Source organism: Lithobates pipiens, unplaced genomic scaffold (genome assembly GCF_037356315.1).
Source record: "Lithobates pipiens isolate NorthernLeopardFrog02 unplaced genomic scaffold, aLitPip1_a1.2 Scaffold_19, whole genome shotgun sequence".
NCBI lineage: Eukaryota > Metazoa > Chordata > Amphibia > Anura > Ranidae > Lithobates > Lithobates pipiens.
The window spans coordinates 132,476,800-132,492,812 of NW_027507764.1; the positions used below are offsets into that span (position 1 = coordinate 132,476,800).

The 16,013-nt window shown below is 43.2% G+C and overlaps 1 protein-coding gene across 1 annotated transcript in view; it reads right to left on the bottom strand.

Moving 5' to 3' along the window:
- TOMM7 (translocase of outer mitochondrial membrane 7) overlaps positions 1–15,528 on the bottom strand; it is a 49,353-nt gene extending 33,825 nt beyond the window's left edge. Inside the window, exon 1 of the mRNA XM_077491273.1 lies at positions 15,362–15,528. Coding sequence (XP_077347399.1) covers positions 15,362–15,464 — 103 coding nt within the window. The 5' untranslated portion in view covers positions 15,465–15,528. The remainder of the gene's footprint in view (positions 1–15,361) is intronic.
- Between the last annotated feature and the right edge of the window lie 485 nt (positions 15,529–16,013).

Genomic DNA, 16,013 nt, shown 5'->3' on the forward strand with positions numbered 1-16,013 from the left:
AATATAATAAAGTAAAAATGCAATAAATCCTAATGTGAAAAAGAAAACAAAATAGAAATTTGAAGTGCAATATTAGTAAAGTGTAATCCAAAGAATATGAGTAACACAAAAATTAAATCTAAATATATATATATATATATATATATATATATATATATATATATATATATATATATATATATATATATAAAAATATTGCAATAAAGCAACAGTGGAATAATGCTCTAAAAATGTACTATTATTAAAGTGCAGTGCAAAAATTGGCATATCATCCAAAAACGAGGATCATATAGATCAACTTGATAGAAAACAGAGTTCTGTCTCCAAATAGTCCTGCAACAATATCACTCTTTTCCTATAAAGACAAATGGAGATGAGGGGGGGGGGGAAAGGGCAGGTGTGGGAGTCCAACAAAGGGTATCATATAGTTCAAATTGAAAGAAACCAGAGTTCTGTCTCCAAATAGTCCTGAAACAATATCACTCTTTTCCTGTAAGGACAAATGGGAGTGAGGGGGGAAAAGAGCAGGTGTAGGAGTCCAGCAAAGGGCAAACTAAGCAGTCCACTTTGGAATGTAGAAAAATCACATATAACTTGATAGAATCCTCCCCCAGTGGTGCCAGCCCCTTACCTCACAAAAAGACCCCAGATGGGTCTAGTACAGGGCTCAACAAAACCCGGGCACAAGGTCGCATTTGCGACTAGTATTAGCGACCTGGTACTTGGGGCAGCACAGCTGGGGGTAACCTGTCTCCGTGCAACCCCCTCTCCCCGGCGCCGCCGGCCGGTAATTGAGGCCACAGCTTTGAGGCCTTCTGCGGTCCTATGCTTCCTTCTGGAATATGGCGCCCTCTTGTGGTGGCCATTGGTATGACAACCAGCAATGCTAATGGAGCTTCCCCTGCCTGTTTTCACTGCCCGCCCATCTCCTTCCCTTTATTTAGAACCCCTAAACATACATATTTTTTATTCTAACACCCTAGAGAATAAAATGGCGGTCATTGCAATACTGTCTGCCACACCGTATTTGCCCAGTGGACTTACAAGCGCACTTTTTTGGGGAAAAATAATTTAATAAAAAAATAAGACAAAAGTGTGAAAAATAACGTTACGCCAAGTAAATTGATACTCAACATGTCACGCTTCAAAATTGCGCCCGCTCATGGAATGGCGACAAACTTTTACCTTTAAAATCTCCATAGGCGACGTTTAAAAAAAATCTACAGGTTGCATGTTTTGTGTTACAGAGGAGGTCTAGGGCTAGAATTATTGCTCTCACTCTACCGATCACGGCGATACCTCCCATGTGTGGTTTGAACAATGCTTTCATAGGTGGGCGCTACTCACATATGCGTTCGCTTCTGCAGGCAAGCTTGGCGGGACAGGGCACGTTTAAAAAAAAAAAAATTTCTTCTTATTTTAACTTTTATTTTTCATTTTTTCACTGTTTAAAAAAAATTGTGTCACTTTTATTCATATTACAAGGAATGTAAAAATCCCTTGTAATATAAAAAAGCATGACAGGACCTCTTAAATATGAGATCTGGGGTCAGAGAGACCTCAGATCTCATATTTACACTAAAGTGCAATTTAAAAAAAATTGTAATTTGAAAAAAATGTCCCTCCTAAGAGCTATGGGCAATGACTTGGAGACAGGTTGGGGGGGGCTATCTTCCCCTCACTCGTCTCCATGTCAGGCCAGGGACAGGCCCAAATCGCGGTTACGGACCTGGCTCCTAGATTCCAAGCAAATTTGTCAAGTCCTGGTCCAGTAGTGCATCAATAGTCGTTCATGCAGTGGCTCAGGATCCTTCTCAAACGTCCCGGTCTCCAGGATCTCTTATCCTAATGGGAACGTCTCCAAACTCTCCTCATGTGTTCAGACTAAGAGCACTTAGTCAATTAGAAAAGGGTAACAAGGGCCATCTATACTAAAGTCTGGAAGGTCTATAATTCATGGTGTGGTTCATCTTGAAGTTCTTGCAAGATGGGCAGATAGGGGACTAGCAGTCAGTACCTTGAAAGTACAGGTTGCTGCGCTAGTAGTGTTCTTAGAAAGATCTGTGGCTTCTGAACCTGATAGTCAGATTTTTTTAGGAGCTCTTGCAAGATCAAAGCCAGCACCAGTCAGGGATTTCCCTAAGTGGGACTGCAATACCTAGCAAGGAGTCCATTTGAACCTCTGGAGGAAGCGTCACTCAGATGTCTGACTCTTAAAGCCGTGTTCCTAATTGCCATTACCTCAGCACGCAGGATCAGTGAGCTACACGCTCTGTCAATTAGGGGACCTTACCTGTCAGTCATATTTAGGACAGACCCAAAGTTTTTACCGAAGGTAGCTTTGATACATAATCGCTGACAAGACATTGTGCTCCCAACCTTCTGTGCTAACCCATCGAGAAGGAGACCTTCATATATTAGACGTTAAAAGGATTTTGTTACGATATCTAGAAATTACAAAGGACTTTAGATGCACAGACTCATTATTTGTCCTTTTTTTGGGCAACATGAAAGGTTGCCAAGCTTCTAAAGGTTCATTAGCCAGATGGCTGAAAGTATCCATCCTGGAAGCATACTCGCATGCAGGGTTGTCTCCATCAGATAGAATTCATGCACACTCGACCAGAACACTTGCGGTCACTTGGGGAGAAAGAGCTGATGCCACCCCAAACAAATTTGCAAGACGGCAACGTGGTCACGTTTCCGCACCTTTGTGCGACATTACAGCAGGGCTCGACAAAACCCGGGCGCCAGGTCGCATTTGCGACTAGAATTATCAACCTGGCGCCTGGGGCAGCACAGCTGGGGGTATCCTGTCTCCTTGGACCCCCCCCCCCCCCGGCGTGATCGCGTCGGGCCGTTCCGCCGCCGGCCGGTAATTGAGGCCACGGCTTTGAGGCCTTTTGCGGTCCTATGATTCCTTCTCGAATCTGGCGCCCTCTTGTGGTGGCCGTTGGTATGACAACCAGCAATGCTAATGGAGCTTCCTCTGCCTGTTTTTTTTTATTACCTGCCTATCTCCTTCCCTTTATTTAGAACCCCCTAAATATTATATATTTTTTTATTCTAACACCCTAGAGAATAAAATGGTGGTTGTTGCAATACTGTCTGTCGCACCGTATTTGCGCAGAGGACTTACAAGCGCATTTTTTGGGGAAAAATCATTTATTTAATAAAAAATAAAACAGTAAAGTTAGCCCAATTTTTTTTATATTGTGAAAGATAATGTTACGCCGAGTAAATTGATACCCAACATGTCAAACTTCAAAATTGAACCCGCTCATGGAATGGCGACAAACTTTGGCACTTTAAAATCTCCATAGGCAACGTTTAAAAAAATTCTACAAGTTGCATGTTTTGAGTTACAGAGGAGGTCTAGGGCTAGAATTATTGCTCTCGCTCTACCGATCACGGCCATACCTCCTATGTGTGGTTTGAACACCGCTTTCATATGCGGGCAGGACAGGGCGCGTTTAAAAAAATATATATATTTTTTTCTTATTTTAACTTTTTTTTCACTGTTCTTTTAAAAAAAAATTGTGTCACTTTTATTTATTACAAGGAATGTAAAAATCCCTTGTAATAGAAAAAGCATGACAGGTCCTTTTAAATATGAGACCTCAGATCTCATATTTACACTAAAATGCAATTGAAAAAAAAAAATTGTCATTTGAAAAAAATTTATAAAATGTCCCTCTAAGAGCTATGGGCAATAACTTGGAGATGGGGGGGGGGGGTCGGCGGCGCTATCTTCCCCTCACTCGTCTCCATGTCAGGCCAGGGACAGGTCCGGATCGCCGTTACCGACCTGGCTCCTCCTAACTTTTTAAGCTGGCTCCTAGATTCCAAACAAATTTGTCAAGCCCTGCATTACAGACTGGATCTCACATCTGCCAGCGATCAGGCGTTTGGCAGGAAGGCCATGCAGGCTGTTGTCCCGCCCTAAGGGGGTAAGTGTTATCCTCCCAGGTGCTGTCCTGAAAGATGCCTTGGGAAAATTCAAATTAGTCTTACCGGTAACTTGTTTTCCAGAAGTCTTTCAGGACAGCAACGCCCCACCCTATTAATTTGATGTACTATGCTGTGACTAAAGTATGTGCTTATGTGTTCTAGCCAGGGCCAGAGGTTCTCCTACAACTGAGGTGTGGTAGGGAGGTGCCTCCCTTTAAAATTCTGGAGGAAGAGGGTGTTTTCTGTGGTCCGATGGGAGCAGTCACTATCTCTCAGGTGCTGTCCTGAAAGACTTCTGGAAAACAAGTTACCGGTAAGACTAACTTGAAATTTTGATCCACCCCGGCTGTACACAAGTCAATCCATCAATCATCTTGTGTACAACCATCCTGTAAGGTATCCCTGCTATAAGCCAACAACACTAATCATTGGGTTCTGTTGGCAGAATACAGTAGCCCTACAGGGCAGATTACCCCATCACCACTGACTGTGTTGATGGGGGAATTTAGTAATTTCCAACCGTGGGTGGAAGGAAAAGAAATTTGCAGAAGGTATTGTCTGTTTAACATATGCATTACCAGTACATGTGTTGGTGCACTGCATTCTATTCATTGCACTAAATAAAATGCTGCAGAGGAGAATTTTGGTTTCACTAAAAATGAACCTACCACTAAAATATACAATTCAATATCTTTTTTGGCAGGAATGATCACTGCTGTTAATAGAACCATGTTCACATATCTGATGAGTTCTGTCTAACCCCAGCATCCAGCCTTCAACAAAATCCTTTAGATGAATTCCAGTTTTATATGACGCTGATTGTTTCTGGAACATATATTACTACGCTTTACACCTTTCCATGATCAATACTAATACTGTGCTGTCATTGCATCTCAGCTAAATAAATAAAAGCCTTCTCTGTGAAGTATAATCACTTAAAAAAAAAAGAAACCAGAGATTGTCATGGTATGGAAAAACATACTGAAAAGTTTTGCTTTGTCCACTATTTTGATAGTTTGACCTCAACTTCCTTTCCCAAATCTAACAGTTAATTTAAACTCTGGTGTTTTCTCACTGCGAAAGGGGTTTTACAGTTTACAGACATAAGTGACCGTGGACTTTTACCCCTTCCCTATAGAAAACTTTTGGAGGCCTTGGCTGTGGATACCCACACACAGAGAAGGACTGCTAAGATGGGCAAGTAAAACACGATACAGCATTTCATCCACAAAAACATCTATGAGTGCAAATATGAGAGAAACATCATAGATAATGAAAGTTTCTTGAAGCCTTCCATAATCCCAGTGCACTTGTTGTGAACTCCAATCGGAAAAGGGTATATTTTACTCTAAGTTCTCCTTTCAGGGTCCCAGGGCTGAAGTCCCTTCCCTTCTTCAGCATCAAGAACTGCATATTCACTTTGCAACTTTTACAATCTTATTGCAATCTAAAAGATCCCTCTCTTTGTGCGGCAAAACAAAAATCATAGTTAAAAAGAGGATTCTTTGAGGGACAGGGAACGCTACTCCATATCTTTTGGTTCTGCCCCAAGCTTGAGTACTTCTGGAAAGAAATCCAGAGGATTGTCCAAAAATTCACCGATTATAAGATTCGTGACAAATCCAGCCTTTTTTTTCTGTATGTCTCGGTCCGTCTGGCAAAAATGTATTAAAAAAAAACAAAAAAACAAACGATTGTACGTCACCTTTTGAACGCTGCCAAATCCTGCACCCCTCTTAGTTGGAATAGCTCACAGACACTGATCATTAGTCTTTGGCTTCAGAAAGCGGAGGAAATAAATAAGATGGAAGATTTAATCATCACAGCGAAACACAAACGTGAAATGTATTCTAGGGATTGAAGGTTATGGAATATGTTTGTTAACTCTGAAGAAGGGGTTGCTCGTTTTGAACCATCGGGGGGCAATCGTTTCTGACCACTTTTATTGAAACACACTCTCATTCCACCTCAAATCTCCCTTTCCTGCCCAATCCCCCCCCTACAGTCTTTTTTTCCTCTATCTCCTATCTTTTAGGAAAAAGGGTTTGGGCGGTCCAATCCCTTCCTTGAGCAGCCAACCTCATGGGAACTTTTAGGTTCTGTAAAGGATTGGTGAACATATATATGTCCACTTTGATGATTCGATCAAAAATATACCAGGAGAGATAATATGTGACAACCCCGTCACAACACTCCACTGGCACACTGGGAAGCAGCGCTATATGACAGTGAACCTTTGCTGGTAATACATTCAAATGATAATATATGTATACGTGTGCAATTTCTGTATTTCCATCACATATAATAAACTGCGCAATCACATTACAATATTTTAAAACAATATGCTACATAATCCGGATGAAGTTATTTTCCTCCAAACTCAAACACAGTGTCCACACAGGAGGAAATGCACCGCTGAAACTTGTGTGCACAACAACAAATCGGGGAGGAAAATAACTTCACCCGGATTATGTAGCATATTGTTTTAAAATATTGTAATGTGATTGCGCAGTTTATTATATATGTGATGGAAATACAGAAATTGCACACGTATACATATATTATCATTTGAATGTATTACCAGCAAAGGTTCACTGTCATATAGCACTGCTTCCCAGTGTGCCAGTGGAGTGTTGTGACGGGGTTGGCACATATTATCTCTCCTGGCATCTGGTATATTTTTGATCTTTTCATATTATTTCGTATGAATAGTAGATTTAAGCAGCTGCAGGTTATTATTTCTACAGTTTCCAATGGAGCGCTTGTGTTTATACAGTTTTTACATGTAGGGCACGAGAGTATGTGAGGACACTTTGATGATTCATTGAAGCCTATGAATATTCAGCTTTCATTTACTAGTTATACATGTTTTAAACTATGTAAATGGATGTACCTTTTTTTATGTGCCATTGACGAGATGACATGGAACTGCCTTTTTTCCGGTTTAAATAAAATCTTTAAAAAAAAAGAAGAAGATTCTGTTGAAGTGTGCATGCATGTGCATTGCAGGGCTGGTCTATCTAGGTGTAACGCTTCTAAAAATGGTCCAGTAAATTACTTACGAATAGCAACTTTAACCACTTGCCCCCCCCCCCCCCTTAATGACCAGGCCATTTCTGCACTACTTTAACTGGCAATTGCTCGTCAAGCAACAATGTACCCAAATTACATTTGTATGATTTTTTTTCACACAAATAGAGCTTTATTTTTGTGATATTTGATCACTGCTGGGATTTTTATTTTTGTTATAAAAGATCGAAAATATTGACAAACCCTCCCCCTCGATATTTTCTATCTGTTATAAAACATTTCCAGTAAAATCAAATTTCTTCATACATTTAAATCCTTAACTGCTTCCCAACCGCAACACTTTTTTTGTTACAATTTGTTAGAAATTTTTGGAAAATGAGGAAAATATATTTTAATTATTTGATCACCACTGGGTTGTTTATTTTTTGCGATATAAATGAAAAGAAGTGTCAGAGAGTGTATATACCGCTCAGGTGAATAAACGGTCAGCCATCCATTGTGGGTGCCGGCCCCGGCTCATCACTGTGCAGTCACAGATATAGAAGAAAAATAGGCCGCACACCACCAGGAGCTTGAATGAAGTAAGATCCTTTATTCATGTATAATTTGTACAGCACTCATGTATTATTGGTATAATTGGTACATCACTGATTGCTGTATAAATGACAATGGTCCCAAAAATGTGTCAAAAATGTCCGATGTGTCCGCCATAATGTCGTAGTCATGATAAAAATCGCTAATTGCTGCTAATTAAAAAAAATGTATAAAAATGCTGTTAAACTATCCCCTTTTTTGTAAATGCTATAACTTTTGCGCAAATCAATAATCGCTTATTGCGATTTTTTTTTTCCCAAAAATATGTAGCAGACTACGTATCGGCCTAAACTGAGGAAATTTTTTATTTTTATATATTTTTGGGGGATATTTATTATAGCAAAAAGTAATCTTTTTTTTCAAAATTGTCGCTCTTTTTTTGTTTATAGTGCAAAAAATAAAAACCGCAGGGGTGATCAAATACCACTAAAAGAAAGCTCTATTTGTGGGGAAAAAAGGAACGTCAATTTTGTTTGGGAGCCACGTCGCACGACCGCGCAATTGTCAGTTAAAGCGACGCAGTGCCAAATCGCAAAAAGTGCTCTGGCCAGGAACGGGTAAATTCTTCCGGGGTTGAAGTGGTTAAGTGCCCAGTAGGCAAGTGCTTAATTTAAAAAAAAAAAAAAAAAAAACTAACCAGTAAAGTTAGCCCAATTTTTTTTGTATAACGTGAAAGATTTTACGTCGCAAGATTCGTGATCTTTTTATTCTAAGCAAAAAAATCGTGGGTCTTATTTTGGCCAGAATCGTGCAGCTCTAATTGACAGCAGTGGGAGTCAATGGCTCCAGTTGCTATCAATCTGCCCAGTGAAGAGGGAGAGAGCCGCTACTCTTCGGCACAGAGCTGGATTGAGATTGGGTTCAGGAAAGTATAAGGGAGGTTGGGGGGATCCTGTGGCGCAGAAGAATTTTTACTTTAATGCAGAAAATGTATTAAGGTAAAAACCCTTAAAGGGGTTGTAAACCCTCATGTTTTGCGTCATAGGATGCATTAAGGTGAAAAAACTTCTGACACTGACCGGCCCCCCCTAGCCCCCCTGTTTTACTCACCTGAGACCGTTTTGTTCCCTTGGCAGAGATGCACTGTACCTCTCTGCTTGGGGTTCTCGGCTCTTGATTGGATAGATTGATAGCAGCGCAGCCATTGGCTCCCGCTGCTGTCAATCAAATGCAATGATGCGGGGGGGGGGCCCCCGAGTCCGGCATTCTGTGTCTACACACGCAAATGCTGGACTCAGGAGCGCACCCACAAAGTAACCCCCCAGGAGAGTGCTTCTCCCAGGGGGTTTACTGATATGAAGAGGAGCCGCAAGCACCGCCGAGGGACCCCAGAAAAAGAGATGGGGTTACCACCGATCCAGATAGGTCTGCTGAAACAAAAAGGTTTTTCCTCCAGGAAATGAAGAGCCCCAGGTGCCGGCTAATGCACATAGCAAATCAAAGCAAGTAGAAAATTCTGGACAGCCCCACTCCAAATGAATTTTCTCGTGCCTTTATTAGAACATCAGGATCACACTGTACATATCACAGCAAAGTAATCCAGAACCAAAAACAGTTGACGCGGTTCACACTAAACATAGTGCTTACGTAAGCACTGCGTTTAGTGTAAAACGCGTCAGCTGTTTTTGGTTCTGGATTACTTTGCTGTAACATGTACAGTGTGATCCTGATGTTCTAATAAAGGCACGAGAAAATTCATTTGGAGTGCGGCTGTCCAGAATTTTCTACTCACCTTGAGGGACACCAGAAGACGAGGTTCAGGGCCACACTGTGCAAAACGAACTGCACATTATAGGTAAGTATATGTTTCTTATTTAAAAAAAAAAAAAAAAGTTTTACAACCCCTTTAAGGCTTTAAAACCACTTCTACAGTAAACTTTCCTGTAGCTTTTAGATCTGCTGTGGCTGCTACTTCCACTATTCAATCCTGGGGTGTCCTATGTAACTATGATGTTGCGTGCAAAGGAAGTGCCTTTCACTTCCAAAGAAGAAAAAAAACGACAGATGTGTCATAGCAGATTTTCCAGCATGCCAATGAAAGGCTGTCTGACTAATTGCTTAGCTCAAGGGCAGCTTTCCTATAGTCTATATACACTGCAACCGATGTAAAAGAGTCAGTAATAAGACAGGGCACCACTTCCCCCATAAATACTCAACACATCCAAACATGTGCTGAACGTGTGAAGCTGAGTTGTGGTTGTGAAAATTTAACAAACGTTCTTAGAAAAGACATCATGAGACCTCAGACTTGTATGTGACTGTCACATATGTGTGGGGTTGCACTGCATTTATCACAACCAGTTTAAAAAAAAAAAAAGTCCACATGCAATGACATTCTGATCTGGCAAAACAATTACATTTACTTACTATTCAGACTGAAGGTCTGCCTAAAGTAGAAGTAAAGACAAAACTTTTTTTGCCATCTATGCCCGTTTGGGAAGATTTGCCTTCAATGTCTGTCCCGTAACCAAAACAAGAAGTGAAAGGAAATCCCTGAGGTAAGGGAATCCCACAGTGTCATCAGAACTAGCGCCTCCATTGGAGGATTTCCCCACTATTTCTGTTCTAGTGACAACCCGAAATTTGTGATTTTCTTTCCCTTTTGGTGGTGACCGGACAAATAGAGAGGGTGAATATTCCTAACAGGGGTAGAGACAGAAATAGAAACCCGACAGGCGTTCTAATCCCTCCCAACTCTATCCAAAAAGTAAAAAATATTTTGGCTTCTGTTATACTTTGGTAAGGGGGCACACTGCATACCTTCGCTGCCATTGTGCTATTGCTGGGTGTCCGGTGCATCCCTATAACCTTAAGGAGGGGTGGGCTCCCTCTAGGTATATCTGCCCTTAATTTATCCATTATTATATATGTGCTCCAACTCAAGAGACTCTCAAATTATAATTAGGACTGCAGATAATACTGGGGTGTGGTGATGTGGCCTCTGAAGCTTATGCAGGTATTTATAAGGTGTGCAAAATACACTCCTTAGTTTAATGTGAACTGTTAGACGGGCCAATTCAGTTTGTTGCAGGCTTGCTGGTAAGTGAGCTGGGAATTTTTGTTTGTTTTTTTGACATGTGTTGCCCTTCCATGTGTTCCTTGCTGTAAAGGCCAGTTATAGGCTGGAGTGGTTGCCGTTTGTTTGTATAGCCGGCTCATACCTTAAGCAATCCCTAGCACACGTTTATGGCCTAATGCCAGCCCATTTTGACAAGCAAACCTTTGACACGTTCTGGTAGAACCAAAGCTTGCCTGCCCTTTCCTGCCTCCTGCACACTCTTCTTGGACAGTGATGCTGCTCATCATAGTGAAATGCCTGAAACAATCAGAGCTGTGATTATCAAAGTGACTCTACATCCATCACAGGCCTCATTCACTGTATGCGAGAACGCACAGGGATGTGCCGGTGTTCTGGCAGTCCCACTGATGTCATTTGAGGTGCACAGACACACACTCTGCTCCCAATTTGAGAACCGTGAAGGTGCGCTTTCCTGAACTCACGTCTGTGGTCATGCATGGATGTCACGTTGGGTGCAGTGGTTGTGTCTATGCAGTCGCTGCATCCCAACTGACATGAATGGGGATGCACAGAACACCTTTGTAATCCAATGCAGGCAACAACCCAGCCCTTACATGGGTGTATGCTGTAGTATGCCTGTGTGAACAAATCCACAAGGCCCTGTTCATACTGGCATTAGAAATGGTAGTTTTAAGGTGTGTGTTTTTGCCACTCCTCGAACGACTAGTAAAGTGGCCAGCAATTATTATGGACAGAGCTGTTCACATTTGAAAAAACAAGTAGCGTTTGGCTTTGTGTCACTGTACATCAAAATTCAAGCTACATGTCGAATCTGGGAGGAGTTGAAGCTTGTCAACGCCTTCCATTCAAGTCTATGGTAATGTACATGTAGCATTTTGCACGTTTACAGCGCATTTGACAAGTGTTAAAGCGGAGCCTCACCCACACAGTTTTTTTTTATTGGGGTTAAGACCCCTTTCACACCACACCCCCATAGCGTGGGCGGTAAAATGCCGCTATCTTTAGCGGCGTTTTACCGCTGGATTTGCGGCACATTTCACCCGCTAGCGGGGCGCTTTTACCCCCTGCTAGCGGCTGAGAAAGGGTTAAAACTGCCGGTGTCCTATCATATAAGGTCCTCCATCCGATAGTGTCCGCTGCGTACTGCGCATGCGCAGTACACCGCAACACAGATTCCGAAAATTGCCGAGGATGAACGGCGCCTGCGCCGTGAATCCAGGTTCTATCCCCACTATCCAAGTGGACATAGAGTAGGAATATAAAAGAGCCGAGCGCAGCGAGGCTGAGCCCGAAGCGTGGCAAGCGAAGCTCACCCGCGAGGGGCCCTCTAATATTCACAACCCTATGTCCGCTTGGATGGTGGGGCTACCACCTCCACTCACGGCGCAGGCGCCGTTCAGCTTCGGAGATTTTCCGAAGCTTCGTCTGATCTGTACTGCGCATGCGCAGTACGGGGCGGACACTATATGGCAGAACACCGGCAATACGCTGCAATAGCAGCGTTTTGCCGGCGGTATTACAGCGCTGCCCCATTGATTTCAATGGGGAGCAGAGGTGGAGGAGCGGTAAACACATCGCTCCTTCACCGCTCCAAAGAAGCTGCTGGCAGGACTTTTCCCTGACGCCTGCCAGCGCACCGCTGTAGTGTAAAAGCCCTCGGGCTTTCACACTACAAACAATGGTGCAGCTTTTTTAGGAGCGGATTGCAGGTGCTATTTCTAACGCTATAGCGCCTGCAAAACGCCCTGGTGTGAAAGGGGTCTTAGACCGGTATACACTCCCAATTCTGCTGTAGCAACCTGAGTGGAAGTTTGTGCATCCTATGTGTTAAGATGAAAAAACACCTGGCAGTGACCAGCCCCCTTGTTTTACTTAACCGAGTCCTGGAACTTGACCCAACGGGGATGCGCTGTCTCTCTGCCTGGGGTTCTCGGCTCTTGAGTGGATAGATTGATAGCAGCGCAGACATTGGCTCCCGCTGCTGTCAATCAAATCCAATGATGCGGGCACCGAGTCATACTATGGACGCCAACTGCTGGACTCGGGAGTGCGCATGCAAAGTAACCCCCTCAGGAGAGCTCTTCTCCTAGGAGGTTATCTGATGTGGGAAGGAGCTGCAAGAGCCACCAGGGGACCCCGGAAGAGGATGTTCGGGGGCCACTTTGTGCAAAACGAGCTGCACAGTGGAGGAAAGTATATGTTTGTTATTTGATTAACCACTTCAATACTGGGCACTTAAACACTTTCCTGCCCAGACCAATTTTGAGCTTTCAGCGCTGTCGCACTTTGAATGACAATTGCGCGGTCATGCTACACTGTACCCAAATGAAATTTTTATAAATTTTTTTCCCACAAATAGAGCTTTCTTTTGGTGGTATTTGATCACCTCGACGGGTTTTATTTGTTGCTAAACAAATAAAAAAAGACCGAAAATTTTGAAAAAAAAAAATGTTTTTTTTGTTTCAGTTTCAAAACTTTGTAAATAAGTACTGTATTTATTGGCGTATAACACTCACTTTTTCACCATGAAAATCGGGTGAAAATAGCGTGTGCGTGTTATACGCCAATAGCTGCCTTATTTAAAATGTACGTTTTTTTTTCCCTGAAACTATCCTCTTAAAATGAATGTGCGTGTTATACGCCTGTGCGTGTTATACGCCGATAAAGGTAAGTTTTTTTCCTTCACTGATGGGGCTGCACTGACGGGCACTGATAAGGCGGCACTGATGAGCTGGCACCAATGAAGTGGCACTGATGAGGTGGCATTGATGGGCACTGATAGGTGGCACTCATGGGTGACACGGATGGGCACTGATAGGTGGCACGGATGGGCACTGATAGGTGGCACTGTATTGTATGGTTTTGTGCTGATGGATGCCAATCAGTGCCAAATAATGCATGCCAATCAGTGATGCCCATTGTGTGCACTGATTGGCATCCATTGTGGGCACTGAATGGCATCCATTGTGGGCACTGATTGGCATCCCTTGTGGTCTAGGGTAGCATACCTGGTGCTGGGCATCCCTGGTGGTCTGGTGGCTCCGATCACCGGCTCTTCCTATTTACACTGTGATCAGCCGTGGTCAGACTGACACTCCGCAACAACGATCGCAGCGGCTCAAAATCCTGAGGACGATCTATGATGTCCGGTCAGGATTTTGAAACCACTTTGCAGCCGTCATTTGACAATTGGCGGGCGGCAAGTGGTTAAAATGAAAACGAACACTTACAATCACTTGAAGAACCGCCTTAATCATATATCAGTGAGATGGAAAAAAATAAAAATCCCATGCAAGGCATCTGGGGTGCAATTTTAACATGCCTTAAAAGCACATTCAATGTGTCAAAAACACACATTAACGCTGTAGATGCATCGGTTACTGTTAGTGTATTTTTAGCCTATAAGACAAATTCTGAATTCTGGAGGCTGCTGCTGAAAGTATAATCAGACACCTCTAGGTTCCTGTACTCTACAACTGAAGCAGTTATTTTTTTCCACAATGGCTTATCCACATTTGCAGCTGGGTGCTGTAAAACTCTGTGGTTGAGATGCACTTTTACTGCCCCCCTTTAGTTGCAGAGACATGGTTTGGGGGTGTGCACACGCCACGGCTGTGATGCTTTGCTTAGCAGCCAACAGCAAGAATTATACCTCCTATCCCTTTTTTATGTAAAACCACCAATTTAAAGAGTGGATCCAGTCTCCTGTTTAAAAAAAAAAAAAAGCCACTAGCCTGTCCCATGATCCAGCAGTATGCTCTCCCCAGCCGGTTTCACCCGCTGTCTTCTTTCCGCTTCGCCAGCATCTTAAAGCAGAGATCCACCCAAAAAGGAAAAGCTCCTATTTGCCTTTTCTTTTTGACAGGTACCCGCTCCCACTTCTGTCTGACTTCGACGTGGCGAAATCATCCGGAAGTTTAGCCCCTCCCCCATCCCCACCGCCGGGCCATTCACAAAGTGCAGCACACTTCAAGCATGCGCAGTAGGGAACCGGCTGTGTTGCCGCAAGGCTTCACTTCCAGTTTCCCGTACCCGAGATGGAGGCAGAAACACCCGAGAGCTGATTGAAAAATCGGATCGGGTGAGGACACCGCAGGCTTCCTGGACAGGTAAGTGTAATAATATTCAAAGTCAGCAGCTACAGTATTTGTAGCTGCTGCTGCTTTTTAATTTTTTTTCCTGAGCTTTTGGATGGAGCTCCGCTTTAAGTGAATGGGGCCGCTCTGCAAGTGTACATGGTTGCAGAGCTATAGTGCGTGGGATCGTGGAGCTAAATCGGGCCATACAACACATTCTCACCACCTGTGAAATGCTCTCTGAAGAGCGATTCAAATGCAGATCACTCTTCGGAGAGCACCATACACGTGAACAAGCCCTAACAGCATCTCTATTTGTACTTTCCACATTCAGGGCAAAGTAACTAGCTTGCTTAAAAATCTGGGCAAGGGTAACCCTCTTGTTTTTGTCTGGAGTGCAGGAAAAGGACTTGCTCTGCTACCTTTTCATGAAGTGGAGGTCACAGAGGAGCTCTGTCATTGGGTGGATGAGGTATGAACAAGATTCATGCTGCCTGTTATGTATAGGGAGGCTGAGGTGTATGCTCATTACAGGGTCACTTTAACCAACTCAGAAATACATGCTGACAATGTGGTAGCGCTGTGCTGAGGAAGAGAGGCAGCGTGTGCCCTGTATGGCTGGCACCCCCCTCCCCCAGCACAGCTATGCAGTGTACACACAAGGACTGACCTAGGTAGAGGATGAGGGGGACGAAGCCCCAGCGGATTGTGAATTGCCCGCATTTGAACACCTTCTGCAGACGCTGCTTAGACTGTTTGCTGAGCTCAGGCATGGTGATTGTAGAGGACACCGGCGGAGGACAGGAAGGAAGAGCTCCTCACCGGAAGCAACACACACCGAGAGCAAGACTGGCGGCTGAGGCATGCTGAGGGCCAACAGCGCCACCTAGTGCTCCGGCTGTAAACTTCACACTTCAAGCCAAGCTCGGAGGTTTACTGGAGGAGTCACATTAGAAGTGAAGCCCTCCTAGTGCAAAAGAAAGCTTGCCATGCCTTTCATTAACCACTTCCATAGCCCGCGAATTCCAGCACTCCTATCCTACATGTATAAATCATCATCATTTTTACTAGAAAATGACTCCGAACCCCCAAACATTAGATATATATATTTAGTAGACACCCTAGGGAATAAAATGGCAGTCATTGCAACTTTTTATGTCACATAGTATTTGCGCAGTCATTTTTAATACGCAATTTTTGGGGGAAAAAGTTTATGAATAAAAGAAAAAAAAAATTAAAACGGTAAAGTTAGCCCAATTTTTTTATATAATGTGAAAGAAGATGTTATGCCGAGTAAATAGATAGCTTTAAGATTGCGCAGG